The sequence below is a fragment of the Anomaloglossus baeobatrachus genome, chromosome 2 (genome assembly GCF_048569485.1).
Source record: "Anomaloglossus baeobatrachus isolate aAnoBae1 chromosome 2, aAnoBae1.hap1, whole genome shotgun sequence".
Lineage (NCBI taxonomy): Eukaryota > Metazoa > Chordata > Amphibia > Anura > Aromobatidae > Anomaloglossus > Anomaloglossus baeobatrachus.
Genome location: NC_134354.1, coordinates 781,567,113 through 781,584,677, shown reverse-complemented (window position 1 = coordinate 781,584,677; position 17,565 = coordinate 781,567,113). Strand labels below are relative to the sequence as shown.

Below are 17,565 nucleotides of genomic sequence, written 5' to 3'. Positions count from 1 at the left end.
CTGTCATGATGGAATCCTTGATATACAATTACCGGTAGGACTAATTCCTCCTTTCTAGGATGTCCCTCCTGACAGATCAACAGGAGATTACCAAAGCAATGTACTATGGTGGGACAACCGCTTGGAGGACCTTCCTCCTGAAGGCAGTCTGCTGAGAAGAAAGTATGTCCAACTTATTGTGTTTGCAGAATGTGTTCAAACTGGACCACGTCGCTGCTCTACACTTGTGGTCCACAGAAGTTCCCGTGTTCTCAGCACAGGAAGTAGAGATGGCCATCGTCGAATGGTGTCTTCCCTTCTGAAGAATACTCCAAACAGATGGTAGATTTGATCCATCCAGCCAGAGTTGATCCTGAAGCTTTTCTCCCCTTGTTCCTGCCTCTGAATTGAACAAAGATGTTCGAGTCCAGCCTCCAGTCCTGAGCAGCCGTTAAGTAGGACAGGACTAACTGTCCAACATCCAAAGAGTGAAAACATTTTTGGATGTTGGTAGGAGGGCAGAACAATATGCTGATTCTATTAACATTATGTTGATCCTACCTTCTGAAGAAAGGCTGGATCTAACCTTAAAATTATATGATCTTCAATGACCTGAAGGTATGGGTCTGTCATCGATAGGGCTTGGATCTCACTTATCCTCTTTGCTTAAGTTATGGTCACTAAGAAAATAGTCTTAGACCGGTTTCACATCTCCGGTATTTTGCCGGAAGCCGGATCCGGCATAAAATCAGCACAGTTACATTAATTTACAGTGGAAGCGCGACACCATGCGGTTGTGTGCTTCATACACAACCGCATGTGTCCGCATGGTGTCGCGCTTCCACTGTAAATGAATGTGCATGTGATCTGGCTTTCGGCAAAATACTGGAGATGTGAAACCGGCTTTAAAGGGAACATGTCAGGTCCAATATGCACCAGGACCACGAGCAGTTCTGAGTGCATATTGCTAATCCCTGCCTAACTGTCCCTGTATCTGGTAGCATAGATAAAGGGATCTTTAGAAAAAGTATTTCTAAAGATCTTATATCGTATGCTAATGAGCGAGGGGACTAGACCCCTGGGCGTTAATTCCCCTGGCTAGTCGGTTCCATTAGCATGTTAATATGTCCTTGTAGGTGTGCTAACATGTTAATGAATGCGCAGCATCAGAGGATGATCTCACTCATCTCTCCGCTGCCATCGCTGCCCGACACTGGATTTCGGCTCAGTGCGCATGACCCCAGAGTCTCGGTCATGCACACTACTTCCGTTTGAAGCCAGGACGCGTACACCCGGCTTCATAGTGTGCATGACCGGAACTCTGAGTCACGCGCACTGATCCAAAATCCAGTGTCGGGTGGCGATGGCAGCGGAGAGGTGAGTGAGATCATCCGAGCCTGGGCGATTTGGCATAACAGACTCCAACTTCCTGGCTTCTCTTTTGGCTGTTTAGAGAACCAGCAGAGGATCCTCGGTCCTAAAATAAATCAGACAGGGATTGCTAAGAATCATGGAGTCCAAGGGATTAAATCCTGTCACCTTGTGCGCGTCTCTGGAAAATCACACAGGAGGCCAAGAGTCTTGCATGGATGGAAGCGGCAGTGACCAGGAGCCTCATCCCGCTCTACCGGCTTAAAGCGGAGGGACCTCCTTTTGGAAGGTGTCAGCCGCGAGCTTCTTAAAAGGAAGGAGAGAGGATGAACCCCCCCACCCCGCTATCCTCCTGGGTCCGCCTGAAAGTATCTTCACACTTCAGCGCCTCTAATGTGTCTGTACTCATACGGACAGCAATAAACACTGATGGGTGGGGGTGGGAGAGGCATTTTAACCTCATGTACATTTACTGTCCCTGGTACTGTCAGGAGGTGCTGTCACTCTCCTGTGTTGCTGTCAGGAGGGGTGTTGCTGTCAGGACGGACGTCCTGGAAATCAATTCACTGACCGCTCAACTGTTTCAAGTCAACAGGGCAGCTCTTCCTCTTCCACTCTGTCGAACGGGTGTGACTGCCCATATCATAGTGATTGACAGCCGGTTTCCTGCTGCCTATCAGAGAGCCGGCTGTCAATCAGCATGACGTCAGCAATTCCACCTAGTCATTAGAGCAGAGCGGAAGAGGTAGAGCTGCTCTTTTGACGCCGGTAGGAGCAGTCACATGATGGATACAGATGACGATGGACGCCAATGACTGGAGAAGGTGCAAATCGATTCACGGGATCAAATCCATTGTTCTCGTCATTAATGGATTGGGAGTCGTGAAAACCGCCCCTTCCCCGGTTGCATCCTCGGATCTTCTTTTCAATGGCCAGCCTGATGAGGTTGTACCAGACCAGCTAATCAATGCAAGAGGCGGTCACAGACCACTGCTGTGGCTGATGGACGGGGTAGGGAGAATCGATTTGCACCAACTCTACCATCACTACGTTAAGTCATTTATTCATAGAATGGTAGAGTTGGAAGGGACCTCAAGGGCCATTGGGTCCATCGGGTCCAACCCCCTGCGAGTGCAGGTTTTCCTAAATCATCCCAGTTATATTTTTATCCAGTTTCTCCTTGAAGATTTCCATTGATGGAGAGCTCACCACCTCCCGTGGTAGCTATTAATTGACTGGGAAAAAAAAAAATTGTAGTGAACCATAATCAAATGCTAACACAGAAGGAGATATGAAGCCTCTGCAGGGATCCAGAGCCCAGCACACGTCATTACTGACCACCATAATAAACGGTGAAACAGAAAGACGTCACTTACGTTTCCGCTCTTTCGGTGTCCGGATTTCTTCTACGATCTGTGAAGAAATTAAATAAGATGATTATCGGGGGGAAGGAGATTGTAAGAACGGACATCTGTGAATGTAAGGAGCAGAGGATGATGACTACTCCACACAGGTGACCGAGAGGAGTCCAGCGAGAATCTAATAAAGACGACGTTTCCATAGACCATAAACGCTGCTATTTTTGCTTCATTTTCTTATGCAGAAAGTATGCTGCGTTTATAAGCAGATCTTCCCTGAAGAGAGTCCTAAATGGCCATCTGCACAGGGACGTCAGCACCGGCCCATGGAGGTTCCTTAGAGTACCCACCCCCATTATAAAATAAGGGCATATCCTAAGTAGAAGGGAAAGATGACCATTCTGGTGCTGCTCCATAACATTGGCTTTTGACTAAATGACAGGACAGTGTCGCTCTGTGGAGTCCCCCGACATTATTGCATGAGCCGTAAATGGGCAGCAGGGAGAAACCAAGTTCGGGGGTACAAAGGCTCTGGTTTTATTTCAGGGGTACGCACACAATGACGGTCCTTACCAGCTCCTTTATTCTCTTCTTCCTTTTACCAGGTTTCCCGATGTGACTGGTGAGGTCAAATATGGTCGGGATGGCGTTTTCTCGAAGGACGGTCCTGTACGTGTTCTGAAAATAAAAATTTACAAATTATGATTTTAGATACTTTCAAAGAAGTTGCATGTGGACATAGATTACCAGGCCCCTCGCTCTTATCAAGACCCACCCCCAACTATTGAGGTCCCCCTCCCCTTCCAACTATTGAGGCCCCCCTCCCCTTCTAACTATTGAGGTCCCCTTCCCCCCCAACTATTGAGACCCCCCCTCCCAACTATTGAGACCCCCCCTCCCAACTATTGAGACCCCCCCTCCCAACTATTGAGACCCCCACCTCCCAACTATTGAGACCCCCACCTCCCAACTATTGAGACCCCCACCTCCCAACTATTGAGACCCCCACCTCCCAACTATTGACACCCCCCCCCCTCCCAACTATTGAGACCCCCCCCCTCCCAACTATTGAGACCCCCCTCCCCTTCCAACTATTGAGGTCCCCTTCCCCCCCAACTATTGAGACCCCCCCCTCCCAACTATTGAGACCCCCCCCCCTCCCAACTATTGAGGCCCCCCTCCCCTTCCAACTATTGAGGTCCCCTTCCCCCCCAACTATTGAGACCCCCCCTCCCAACTATTGAGACCCCCCTCCCAACTATTGAGACCCCCCCTCCCAACTATTGAGACCCCCCCTCCCAACTATTGAGACCCCCACCTCCCAACTATTGAGACCCCCACCTCCCAACTATTGAGACTCCCACCTCCCAACTATTGAGACCCCCACCTCCCAACTATTGAGACCCCCACCTCCCAACTATTGAGACCCCCCTCCCCTTCCAACTATTGAGGTCCCCTTCCCCCCAACTATTGAGACCCCCCCTCCCAACTATTGAGGCCCCCCCTCCCCTTCCAACTATTGAGGTCCCCTTCCCCCCCAACTATTGAGACCCCCCCTCCCAACTATTGAGACCCCCCCTCCCAACTATTGAGACCCCCACCTCCCAACTATTGAGACCCCCACCTCCCAACTATTGAGACCCCCACCTCCCAACTATTGAGACCCCCACCTCCCAACTATTGAGGCCCCCCTCCCCTTCCAACTATTGAGGTCCCCTTCCCCCCCAACTATTGAGACCCCCCCTCCCAACTATTGAGGCCCCCTCCCCTTCCAACTATTGAGGTCCCCTTCCCCCCCAACTATTGAGGCCCCCCCTCCCAACTATTGAGACCCCCCCCTCCCAACTATTGAGACCCCCCCTCCCAACTATTGAGACCCCCACCTCCCAACTATTGAGACCCCCACCTCCCAACTATTGAGACCCCCACCTCCCAACTATAGAGACCCCCCCTCCCAACTATTGAGACCCACCCAACTATTTAGACTCCCTCCCCCAACTATTGAGACCCTCCCCCAACTATTGAGACCCACCCCCAACTATTGAGACCCCCATCCCTCAGTCCACAAGTGTTAAACAATCACATAGGGAGATTATACGGCGACTGTCACTTCCTAATGTAGGAGCTACAGTACATGGGCTTTAACATTAGTGTTAACAGAGACTTAAATGACCATTATACAAGCACTTCTGCAATTTGTCTACTAAAATATTCAGCCATTAATGAGAACAGTTTTCTGTTTACAGCTCGTTGCCTTGGAGACCGACCACCGCTGCTAGACATGAGAACATGCGCCGTGCTTGCAAGCCATTTTTTCTAATATAAGGGCTGTGTTGAATCTGAAGCACTGCTACCGCCTAATGCCGGCCAGCGCAGTGCTTACAAGCGAGACAGCAGCGATGGTCGGTCTCCTAGGCAACAAGCTGTAAACAATAAAGAAAGTGTTAATAGCTGAAGAACAGGTGCACATTATATACATAGCATCCGACAATATAAGAAGTGGTGAAGAGGCCTATAAAAAGGGTGTTTCCATCTAGGATATGCCACTAGTCCATCGCTGGTGGTCTCGCCTCTGAGCCCCCCTGTAAGAATAAGAAGGACATTGCGCTACATCCCCTTTGAGTTTTCCCAACTTTGCAGAGTTAGGTGTTTTCTTCATTGTCAGAATCGGTCGAGGGTCCTAGAGGTCAGACCACAGCGATCATATCACAATGGGAGATCACATATTAACTTCCTGTGTCAGATTGCCGTCTTCTCCCTCCATGCTTTACACTGCAGCTCTGATCTATAAATAATCACTTCAGTTTGCCTGCCTCATTTATTGGAGACTGAGATAGTCTAAAGTCCACTCTTTTGGGTCAATGGCTCGGGGTGTTGGCATATCTCGCCTTGCTTTACACTGCAGCTATACGCTATTGGGGCTCAGCAATAAGTGACTCAGTGACCCCCAATTTAGTTGTCAAATTTATTGGAGACTGAGGTATGGTGAGTCAATCTATATATATAATTGCCTTATTCTGTCTGTCTGTCTGTCTGTCTGTCTATCTGTCTGTCTATCTGTCTGTCTATCTGTCTGTCTGTCTGTCATGCTCCAAAATTGTGTCCTTACGGTGACACAAAGCTGATTGGCCGCTGGGCTCGCCATGGCCCCGCCCCCCCACACGGATTGGCCGCTCGCCCAGGCTGCGCCCCCACACGGATTGGCCAGCCGCTCGCCCAGGCTCCGCCCCCCCACAGATTGGCCTCTCGCCCCGGCACCCTGCAGGCATTGGCAATTCAGCCACGCCACGCCCCGCCCCCCTCACGCAATGCACGTTAGCTCTGGCCCCACCCCCTCCCTCCCCCCGCGCATTTCTCTAACTGACACGGCTGTCACGGAGGTGAGTACGGTACTCCCTATCCCCCCCCAACCCTCCCCCCCCCCCCCGGCCCCCGCTCCCAAAGGGGTGGTGTGGATACTCGCATGGTTACAAGCGCTGTCACGGAGGTGAGTACTGTACTCCCTCCCCCTCCCCCGGCACCCGCTCCCACGGCAGTGGTGGGAGTGGTGTGGATACGTTGGTAACCATGCTCGCATGGTTACAAGCCCATCAAGGTCCTGCTGCGCCGGAAGGTCCACACGCACACACACAAACATACACACACATCAGATCACACTCACACTCACTCTCATACACACCTCACACACACCTCACATCGCATCCACATACTCACGACATCCTGGGATATCGCTTGCTTCTCGGCGGCGAAAATGTGCTGTTGTGATCTTCCAGGACCTGACGGAGGATCACATGGCCAGAAGCATGTGATATCCCCGGATGTTGTGAGTATGAGCGCGTAAGTGCGATATCGTCAGTGTCTGTGTGTGTGAGTGGATGCGATCGGGTGTGTGTGAGTGGATGCGATCGGGTGTGTGTGTGAGTGGATGCGATCGGGTGTGTGTGAGTGGATGCGATCGGGTGTGTGTGTGAGTGGATGCGATCGGGTGTGTGTGTGAGTGGATGCGATCGGGTGTGTGTGTGAGTGGATGCGATCGGGTGTGTGTGTGAGTGGATGCGATCGGGTGTGTGTGTGAGTGCATGCGATCGGGTGTGTGTGTGAGTGCATGCGATCGGGTGTGTGTGTGAGTGCATGCGATCGGGTGTGTGTGTGAGTGCATGCGATCGGGTGTGTGAGTGTCGGCAGAGGAGCAGGGCGTGCTGGAGGAGGCTGGGAGCAGAGAGGCTGATCATGGGGAAGAGGGAAATGCTGATGCTGAAGGAGGCTGGGATCGGAAGGCTGGGAAGAAGGAGGCAGGGAGGAGAGAGGCTGATCCTAGGGAAGGCTGGGGAGAGGAGGCTGATGCTGAGGGAGGCTGGAAGGAGAGAGGCTGATGCTGAAGGAGGCTGGGACGAGGGAGGCTGATGCTTAGGGAAGCTGATGCTGGAGGAGGCTGGAAGAACAGAGGCTGATGCTGGTAGAGGCTGATGCTTGGGGAAGCTGATGCTGGGGGAGACTGGGAGAGGAAGGCTGATGCTGAGGGAGGCTGGGAGGCGGAGGCTGGGAGGAAGGAGGCTGAGAGGAGAGAGGCTGATCCTTGGGAAGGCTGGGAAAGGGAGGCTGATGCTGAGGGAGGCTGGAAGGAGAGAGCCTGATGCTAGGGACAGAGACGCTGATGCTGGGAGGAGAGAGGCTGATGCTGCGGGCAGAGAGGCTGATGATGCGGGTAGAGAGGCTGATGCTGGCGCAGCATGGCGGATGGAGCACGTTTGGTAATGCGCAGCATGGCGGATGGAGCACGTTTGGGAGTGCGCAGCATGGCGGATGGAGTACGTTTGGGAGTGCGCAGCATAGCGGATGGAGCACGTTTGGGAGTGCGCAGCATGGCGGATGGAGCACGTTTGGGAGTGCGCAGCATGGCGGATGCAGCACGATGGCGAGTGCGGAGTATGGCGCATGGAGCATGTTTGGGAGTGCGCAGCATAGCGGATGGACCACGTTTGGGAGTGCGCAGCATGGCGGATGGAGCACGTTTGAGAGTGCGCAGCATGGGAGATGGAGCACGATGGGAGGTGCGCAGCATAGGGGATGGAGCACGATAGGGAGTGCACTGCATGGGGGATGGAGCACGATGGAGAGTGCCCAGCATGGCGGATGGAGCACGTTTGGGAGTGCGCAGCATGGCGGATGGAGCACGTTTGGGAGTGCGCGGCATGGCGGATGGAGCACGTTTGGGAGTGCGCAGCATGGATGATGGAGCACGATGGGGGGTGCGCAGCATAGGGGATAGAGCACGATGGGGAGTGCGCTGCATGGGGCATGGAGCACGATGGGGAGTGTGGAGTATGGCGGATGGAGCACGTTTGGGAGTGCGCAGCATGGTGGATGGAGCACATTTGGGAGTGCGCAGCATGGCGGATGGAGCACGTTTAGGAGTGCGCAGCATGGGAGATGGAGCACGATGGGGAGTGCGCAGCGTGGCGGATGGAGCACGATGGGGAGTGCGCAGCATGGCGGATGGAGCACGTTTGGGAGTGCGCAGCATGGCGGATGGAGCACGTTTGGGAGTGCGCAGGATGGGAGATGTAGCACGATGGGGGGTGCGCAGCATAGGGGATGGAGCACGATGGAGAGTGCACACCTCCCCCCAACACACACACACACACACACACACGCGCGCGCGCGCACTGCACAACACACCACACACACACACTGGAAACCACAAACAACTGCCCTACACAGACACCCACACACAGACAACGCTGCACACACAAATATACGCACATACTGCACATATATATAACAAAAATCATACATGAACTACACAATACGTAAATTCTAGAATACCCGATGCGTAGAATCGGGCCACCTTCTAGTCTATTTATAGTACACTGCAATCCACCTCAGTCTCCTATGTCACCTGCATCTCGCCATGCTTTATACTGCAGTACTGCTCAATTAGGGCAGCATTAAAGTGACTCACGCTTAGTTGCACTATTAAAGTCTGAACTAAAATCCTCCTCTGTACTCACGTGGCGCAAACTGTTGCTCCATGCTTTACACTGCAGCTGTGCTCTATTAGCGATTACATTTTAGCTGCATAATAGAACGTGAGTCTATTGTAAGCAGACGGAGATCAAACTCATCTCGAGCAAATGGCTTGACTCTCCCCCATGCTTTACACTGCAGTCACAATGAAGGAGAAGCCACAGTAAAGGAGGAGGGGCCTAGAGATTATATAGCCCAAAGCAGTGGTCTCCAATCTGTGACCCTCCCTTCCAGCATGCCCTGACAGCTGTAGACCGTCAAGGCATGCTGGGATCTGTAGTTCTCTAAAGGGTGCTTTACACGCTGCGACATCACTAACGATGTCGTTAGCGATGTGACACGGCAGATCGCACACAGGTCGTTTTTATAGCGCCGGTCACATGTGTGATCTCGGAAGATCGCTAACGAGTTTGCTAGCGATGTCGCAGCGTGTAAAGCACCCTTAAGGTCGTGTATGGATGCGATAGAGGTGGACTGCCTGGTACTCACCGTTCTGCGGACCATGGAGTCCTCAAAATGATGTTCACATAGTCTGTAGTGCTGGTACAGCTGATCGGGGGTCTTTTCCTGCAGGTCACGGCGACGGCAGTTCTCCACCCACTTCTGACACCTACAGAGAAGAGAAAGCGAGTCGCTAGGGGTACAAAAAAATAAATCTTGGTGGGAAGGGGTTAAAGAATAATGTTTTCTCTCAATTCATAAATCTCTGCTTCTAATCGCTGAATGGAAACGCTGCGGTATTGAGGTCAGTTCAGACACAGCTGTGTCGTCAGTGTATACGGCTGCACAAACCTCTGCAGTTTTGTTACAATGTATCTGCTCAGAGCGGAGGCTATCGGTGGAGATGGAGGGGGGGGGGCGCAGACTGTTTATCACTTTTAGGCTGTGTGCACACGTTGCATTTTTGAGTGCATATTTATCACAAAACCTGACTGGAATCCTGACGCCAGCAAAGCCAATCTGAATCTTGAAGTGTCCGCACACGTTGCTTGATCTGCTGCACGTCAGTTCTTTCAGTAGAGGTTATTTGATATTGCACCTTCGTTCGTCTAATTTATTTGCACTGGCTTAGTTCTCCCTTTGTGAGACTCCCATACTTTCAAACATTGGAGCATTATTTGAGCACACTCTCTTTTGCTTTAGATATATACCGTATTTTTCGGATTATAAGTAGAGATGAGCGAACCGGTCGTGGTTCGGCTCGAGTTCGGTTCGTCGAACGGAGGTCTCGTTCGAGTTCAGTTCGTCGAACGTTCGACGAACCGTACTCGAACCGCATAGGAAACAATGGCAGGCAATCACAAACACATAAAAACACCTAGGGTGCCCTGCCCCCTCGGGGGTGTAGGGGATCCTAACATCTATGGGGGACCGGGTTTCTCTCTCTTTAGTATCTACTGATAAATCGCTCTTCTGGTAGCCAGGCCACTTATGCTGATGGGAGGTGAAGTGAAATTGAGACCAGAGGCAACAAATAATAGGTATGGGCAATGAGGGAGGGGGTATTGTATGCTGGCACGGCTATTGGGCAATGAGGGAGGGGGTATTGTATGCTGGCACGGCTATTGGGCAATGAGGGAGGGGGTATTGTATGCTGGCATGGCTATTGGGCAATGAGGGAGGGAGTATTGTATGCTGACACGGCTATTGGGCAATGAGGGAGGGGGTATTGTATGCTGGCACGGCTATTGGGCAGTGAGGGAGGGGGTATTGTATGCTGGCACGGCTATTGGGCAATGAGGGAGGGGGTATTGTATGCTGGCATGGCTATTGGGCAATGAGGGAGGGGGTATTGTATGCTGGCACGGCTATTGGGCAATGAGGGAGGGGGTACTGTATGCTGGCACGGCTATTGGACAATGAGGGAGGGGGTATTGTATGCTGGCACGGCTATTGGGCAATGAGGGAGGGGGTATTGTATGCTGGCACAGCTATTGGGCAATGAGGGAGGGAGTACTGTATGCTGGCACGGCTATTGGGCAATGAGGGAGGGAGTATTGTATGCTGGCACGGCTATTGGGCAATGAGGGAGGGAGTACTGTATGCTGGCACGGCTATTGGGCAATGAGGGAGGGGGTATTGTATGCTGGCACGGCTATTGGGCAATGAGGGAGGGGGTATTGTATGCTGGCACGGCTATTGGGCAATGAGGGAGGGGGTATTGTATGCTGGCACGGCTATTGGGCAATGAGGGAGGGAGTACTGTATGCTGGCACGGCTATTGGGCAATGAGGGAGGGAGTACTGTATGCTGGCACGGCTATTGGGCAATAAGGGAGGGGGTATTGTATGCTGGCACGGCTATTGGGCAATGAGGGAGGGAGTACTGTATGCTGGCACGGCTATTGGGCAATGAGGGAGGGGGCATTGTATGCTGGCACGGCTATTGGGCAATGAGGGAGGGGGCATTGTATGCTGGCACGGCTATTGGGCAATGAGGGAGGGGGCATTGTATGCTGGCACGGCTATTGGGCAATGAGGGAGGGGGCATTGTATGCTGGCACGGCTATTGGGCAATGAGGGAGGGGGCATTGTATGCTGGCACGGCTATTGGACAATGAGGGAGGGAGTATTGTATGCTGGCACGGCTATTGACCAGGAAGGCCTTGCTCCCGTGTGTTAGATTACAGAACAATGGGGGACAGGCCATATGTAAATGTTAATTAGGGGGCTGAGAGGGGATTGCAGAGCCAGGAGCATCACAGAAAAAATGGAAGTGATGAGACGATTGATTGTAAAGGGGGGGACAGTTGAGGGGTTGTTAGTTGACAATAGATTTAGGTTGAATAGTTGGGTTCAGGGAAAGCAACGCTATAAGCACGCCGAAAGAAAACTGAGGGCAGTTGGGGGGGTAGCCAACAGGTTTATAGTTAATGCCAAGAAGGGGACACAAGGTTGCGCCCAGGCAGTACATAGTTGTCAGTACGCAGCGGAGTTAAGGCAGGGAAAAGACCAGGGAAAGGCGCCAAGACACACACAAGTGAGAACATATAGCGACACAAATGTCCCGAGATGTTGGGATAATGGTTAAATTAGTCACTTGGAACGTAAAAGGTTTCAAGTCTCCACATAAGCGCATGATGATATTACGACACCTTAAAAGACTGAAGGTAGATATCGCACTACTGCAGGAGACCCACCTGCAAAAAGGGGATTTTTTTCGTATGCAAAAATTATGGGGGGGGGCGGTAGTCGGGTCGGGATCCCAGGGAAGGAAGGCAGGGGTAATGATCTTAATAAACAAACACTTTACTCACGAAATAGTGTCCCAAGACAGTGATGATGGTGGGAGGTACATACATATCAAATTAACTAGCCCACAGGGAGAGTTTAGTATACACAATATGTACGCCCCTAATAACGAACAAAAAGCCTTCTTTGACTTCATCACCAACAAATTGGGAGTGGATGTAGACCCAAATAAGATAGTGGGGGGAGATTTTAATGCAGTAGTTTCGAAAGAGGAGGATAGCAGGTATGGCAAGGAACAAGGTAGGCAGAGTAGGAATACAAAGGGTTTGATGGCCAAATTACTGGAAGACACAAATCTGCAGGACAGTTGGAGAACGCAACACCCATATGAACGGGAATTTACACACTACTCACACCCACACGAAGCATGGTCAAGGATTGACTTTATGTTAGTAGACCAAAGACTCTGGCACAGGGTCAAGGATGTAGACATAGAGAACATGGTTATATCCGACCACAGCCCGGTGACCTTAGACTTAAATGACAGAATACAGAGGGGCTCGGATTATATATGGAGATTTCCATCATTCTTACTCAAAGATAAAGATTTTATTAAAACATTAAAGGAGTGGTGGGAGGAATATTGCGGCACTAACAGCGGGCACGAGGAAGAGGCAATGCTGGGAAACAGCGAAAGTAGTATTAAGGGGGAGACTGAGGGGGCATGTAGCCAAAATCAGGAAACAGACGCAAAAACATTACCAGGAGGCAAGCACTAGTTTGAGAGAGAAATACACAAGGTACCTAGAAAACAAATCCCAAAGAGCAAAAGAAGAGTGGAAGGAAGCAAAACAAGAGTTTGACATGTGGGTAGGAAAACGAGAAGAACTAGTAAGGTCCCAGCAGGAGGTTGACTTGCACCGATTTGGCAATAAGGCAGGTAAACTGCTGGCTAACCTGGCAAAGGGAAGACGACCGTTGACGTTAATAGCTAGTATGACAAGACAGGATGGGACCAAATCGACGAATCCGCAGGAGATCAACCAGATCTTGGGGGAATACTATGCCAAACTATATAGTAAAGGGGATGAAAATAGAGAAGGAAGGAGGCAGTGGCTAAAGACATTAGGACTTACACAAATAACCGAGGACGAACTGACTAGACTGAACGCGGACATCACAATAGAGGAAGTGCAAACAACAATAGGAGAACTGAGTATACATAAAGCACCGGGGCCTGACGGGTTCAATGGGGAAGTCTATAAAGTACTAAAGGAGGAAATATCACCAACGCTGACACGTATGTTTAATAAAATGTTAGGGGGTACGGGAATGTCTAGCTACCTTAACACTGCATATAAAAAACTTTTACCCAAGGGAGATAAAAATTTGGACAATCCAACGAATTATAGACCAATCTCACTAATCAACCAAGACCTTAAACCAGTGGCCAAATTGATGGCCAATCGATTGGCAGAGGTATTACCAAGGCTAGTTTCTCCCGCCCAATCGGGGTTTGTAAAGGGGAGAGCAGCCGTGACGAACGTAAGAAAGGCCATGATAGTAATGGACGCCATCAGACACAGGGATCTACAAGGAGGGGAGTTGCCAGCCATGATCACGTTGGATGCTGAAAAAGCGTTTGATAATGTGCAGTGGCCATGGCTGGAAACAGTCCTAGATAATATGGGCTTCAGGGGAGCATTCAGAACATTTATAGGTATACTATATGCAAACCCTTAGGCAAGAGTGGCGACACCCGGATTTTTGTCACGACCCTTCTCTTTGACCAAAGGGACGAGACAGGGGTGCCCGCTGTCTCCTCTCTTGTTCAATCTAGCCATTGAGCCATTATCAAAACTGATCAATGGAGGAGACTGCTTTGAGGGCATTAACATCGGAACGGAAAAAGTACATTCAGCTATATTCGCGGACGATATCATATTATTCATGAATAGACCACAGAATGACCTTTTAAAAACAATACAACAGATAGAGAGATTTGGGTCTATGGCAGGTTTTAAATTGAATTGATTGATAAAATGTGAAATACTGTTTCTGAATGAGGGAACCATGTCATCCCTGAAAACCTATGGAATAGGGGATAACATATGTGGGATACCGATAGCAAAAACCCACCTTAAATACCTGGGGATCCAGATGGGACGCCAGCCTGCCTCCATTTATGAATTAAACTTCAAACCGGTGATACAGAAGATAGAACGAGAGCTAAAGATGTGGGGGGGGCTGCCGCTATCCCTGCTAGGTATAAGATGTGGGAGGGGCTGCCGCTATCCCTGCTAGGTATAAGATATGGGAGGGGCTGCCGCTATCCCTGCTAGGTAGAAACCACCTCTTAAAAATGATGAGTTTCTCGAAGCTGCTATACCCAATGCAGACTATCCCTATATTATTAACGCATGCGGATGTAAACAGACTGAATAAAGCATTTACAAGCTTCCTATGGAAGAGAAAAAGACCAAGAATTAGGGCGGAAAAACTAATGCTACCACTGGAAAAGGGAGGAATCAAGATGCCAAATGTGAGAGGCTACAACCTTGCATGCTTGATGAGGCACGTAATAGACTGGCTGAGGAAGACAAATAGCTATCTATATATATAATTGCCTTATTCTGTCTGTCTGTCTGTCTGTCTGTCATGCTCCGAAATTGTGTCCTTACGGTGACACAAAGCTGATTGGCCGCTGGGCTCGCCATGGCCCCGCCCCCCCACACGGATTGGCCTCTCGCCCCGGCTCTCTGCAGGCCCCGCCCCCCTCACGCAATCCACGCTCGCTCTGGCCCAACTGACACGGAGCCCCGATTCCCAGGTGAGTACACACACACATCACACTCACTCTCACACTCACTCACACATGAGTACACACACACCTCACACATCACAACATGCTGGGATATCGCTTGCTTCTACACCGGCTCCGTCAGGATCCCGGCAGCGCCACACATAACCTTGTGATGCTGGGATCTTCACGGAGGCCGTGAAAGCTGGTAACCATTATACACATCGGGTAACTAAGGTCCCTTAGTTACCCGATGTGTATCATAGTTACCAGTGTACACCGGCTCACACTCACTCTCACACACACCTCACACACACATCACACACACATCACACACACATCACACACACATCACACACACATCACATCGCATCCACACATCAAGGTCCTGCAGCTGCGGAAAATACAGACACATAACAGCACACACACACACACATACACACACAAATCAGATCACACTCACACACACCTCACACATCACATCGCATCCAAATACTCACAACATCCTGGGATATCGCTTGCTTCTCGGCCTCGATACTGTGCTGTTGTGATCTTCCAGGACCTGCCGGAGGATCACATGGCCAGAAGCATGTGATATCCCCGGATGTTGTGAGTATAAGCGCGTATGTGCGATATCGTCAGTGTCTGTGTGTGTGAGTGGATGCGATCGGGTGTGTGTGAGTGGATGCGATCGGGTGTGTGTGAGTGGATGCGATCGGGTGTGTGTGAGTGGATGCGATCGGGTGTGTGTGAGTGGATGCGATCGGGTGTGTGTGAGTGGATGCGATCGGGTGTGTGTGAGTGGATGCGATCGGGTGTGTGAGTGTCGGCAGAGGAGCACGGCGTGCTGGAGGAGGCTGGGAGCAGAGAGGCTGATCATGGGGAAGGCTGGGAGGAGAGAGGCTGATGCTGGGGGAGGCTGGGACGAGGGAGGCTGATGCTGGTGGAGGCTGATGCTTGGGGAGGCTGATGCTGGGGGAGGCTGGAAGGAGAGAGGCTAATGCTGGTGGAGGCTGATGCTTGGGGAGGCTGATGCTGGGGAAGACTGGGAGAGGAAGGCTGATGCTGAGGGAGGCTGGGAGGAAGGAGGCTGGGAGGAGAGAGGCTGATCCTGAGGAAGGCTGGGAACGGGAGGCTGATGCTGAGGGAGGCGGATGCTGAGGGAGGCTGGGAGGGGAAAGCTGATGCTGGAGAAGGCTGGGAGGACGGAGGCTGGGAGGAGAGAGGCTGATCCTGGGGAAGGCTGGGAACGGGAGGCTGATGCTGGGGAAGGCTGATGCTGAGGGAGGCTGGGAGGGGAAAGCTAATGCTGGGGAAGGCTGGGAGGACGGAGGCTGGGAGGAGAGAGGCTGATCCTGGGGAAGGCTGGGAGAGGGAGGCTGATTCTGGAGGAGGCTGGAAGGAGAGAGGCTGATGCTGGCGGAGGCTGATGCTGGGGAGGCTGGGAGAGGGAGGCTGATGCTGAGGGAGGCTGGGAGGAGGGAGGCTGGGAGAGGTAGGCTGAGAGAAGAGAGGCTGATGCACACACACACACACACGCGCGCGCGCACACTGCACAACACACCACACACACACACTGGGAACCACAAACAACTGCCCTACACAGACACCCACACACACAGACAACGCTGCACACACACAACACCCAACACACAAACACCGCGGCACACACAAATATACGCACATACCGCACAACACACACACATTACACAAAACATACCTCCCCCCAAAACACACCACACACACACAAACCGCGCAACACACACACAACGCTACAGACACACAGCGCTCCACAAACAACGCAACACACGCAACACACATACAACACCGCTCTCACCCCCCGTCACACCCAGACAACACCCAGAACATGTACAGCGCCCTACACAAACACTTGGTAACTACAGACAACAACATCTCTCTCTATATATATATATATATATATATATATATATATATATATATATATATATATATATATATATATATATATATATATATATATATATATATATATATATATATATATATATAGAACAACAATCATACATGAACTACACAATACGTAAATTCTAGAATACCCGATGCGTAGAATCGGGCCACCTTCTAGTTCTAACATAGAATTGGAAAGTGAGTACTGTAGACCATGGGACTTGGGGGCAATATTACACACGTCATTGGCCAATATTCCGAGGAAAATTAAGCACTCCCTGGTATGTAGAGATACGATAATGTCGTGGAAAGCAGTGAGGAAAAAGTTTAACCTGTCCTGGCGAATCTCCAAATACCTAAATATCTGGAATTTTCCGGAATTCCCAGCTGTGAGGGAAAACAAACTATTTCTAGAATGGAGAAATAAGGGGATCGGTGGGGTGAAAGATCTGCTCCATGAAACGGAACATAGGTGGTTGACCCTTGAGGAGTTGGTGAACAGGTACGGGCTTTCTCCATTCCAAGTCATACAATACAAACAGGTGGAAAAGGGAATAATGGGACTATTGAGGGATGTTAGAAAAGAACAGGTAATGAATGAAATGGACCAATTTATAATGAAGGATAAACAGGAGATTACTATCTCCTCCCTGTACAAAGATCTGAGAACAGCACTGGTACCACTGCACTCGTACCAGGTCTGGGGAGCGTGGGCACGAAAACTAAAAGATACAGAGGCAGGGGAAAAGATACAGCAGGGATGGATGAGGATGAGGAAGGAGGTGATTAATGAGGGATGGAGGGACACACAGTTTAGATTAATGCACAGAGCAATTTATGGTTTTAACATCCCTACCAAGCAGACGATGAATAAAATAGAACATTGCCCCAAATGTAAGCAGCCGAAAAC

The 17,565-nt window shown here is 50.7% G+C and overlaps 1 protein-coding gene across 4 annotated transcripts in view; it reads right to left on the bottom strand.

The window, feature by feature from the left end:
- The window catches only part of LOC142292309 (52 kDa repressor of the inhibitor of the protein kinase-like), a 48,545-nt gene that overhangs the window by 22,846 nt on the left and 8,134 nt on the right, over positions 1 to 17,565 (bottom strand). For all 4 annotated transcript variants that reach the window (XM_075337588.1, XM_075337587.1, XM_075337586.1 and 1 more), the window contains exons 2-4: positions 9,225 to 9,345; positions 3,282 to 3,386; positions 2,727 to 2,763 (exon numbers count right to left, since the gene is read on the bottom strand). In XM_075337588.1, the coding sequence (XP_075193703.1) occupies positions 2,727 to 2,763; positions 3,282 to 3,386; positions 9,225 to 9,345 (263 nt within the window). The remainder of the gene's footprint in view (positions 1 to 2,726; positions 2,764 to 3,281; positions 3,387 to 9,224; positions 9,346 to 17,565) is intronic.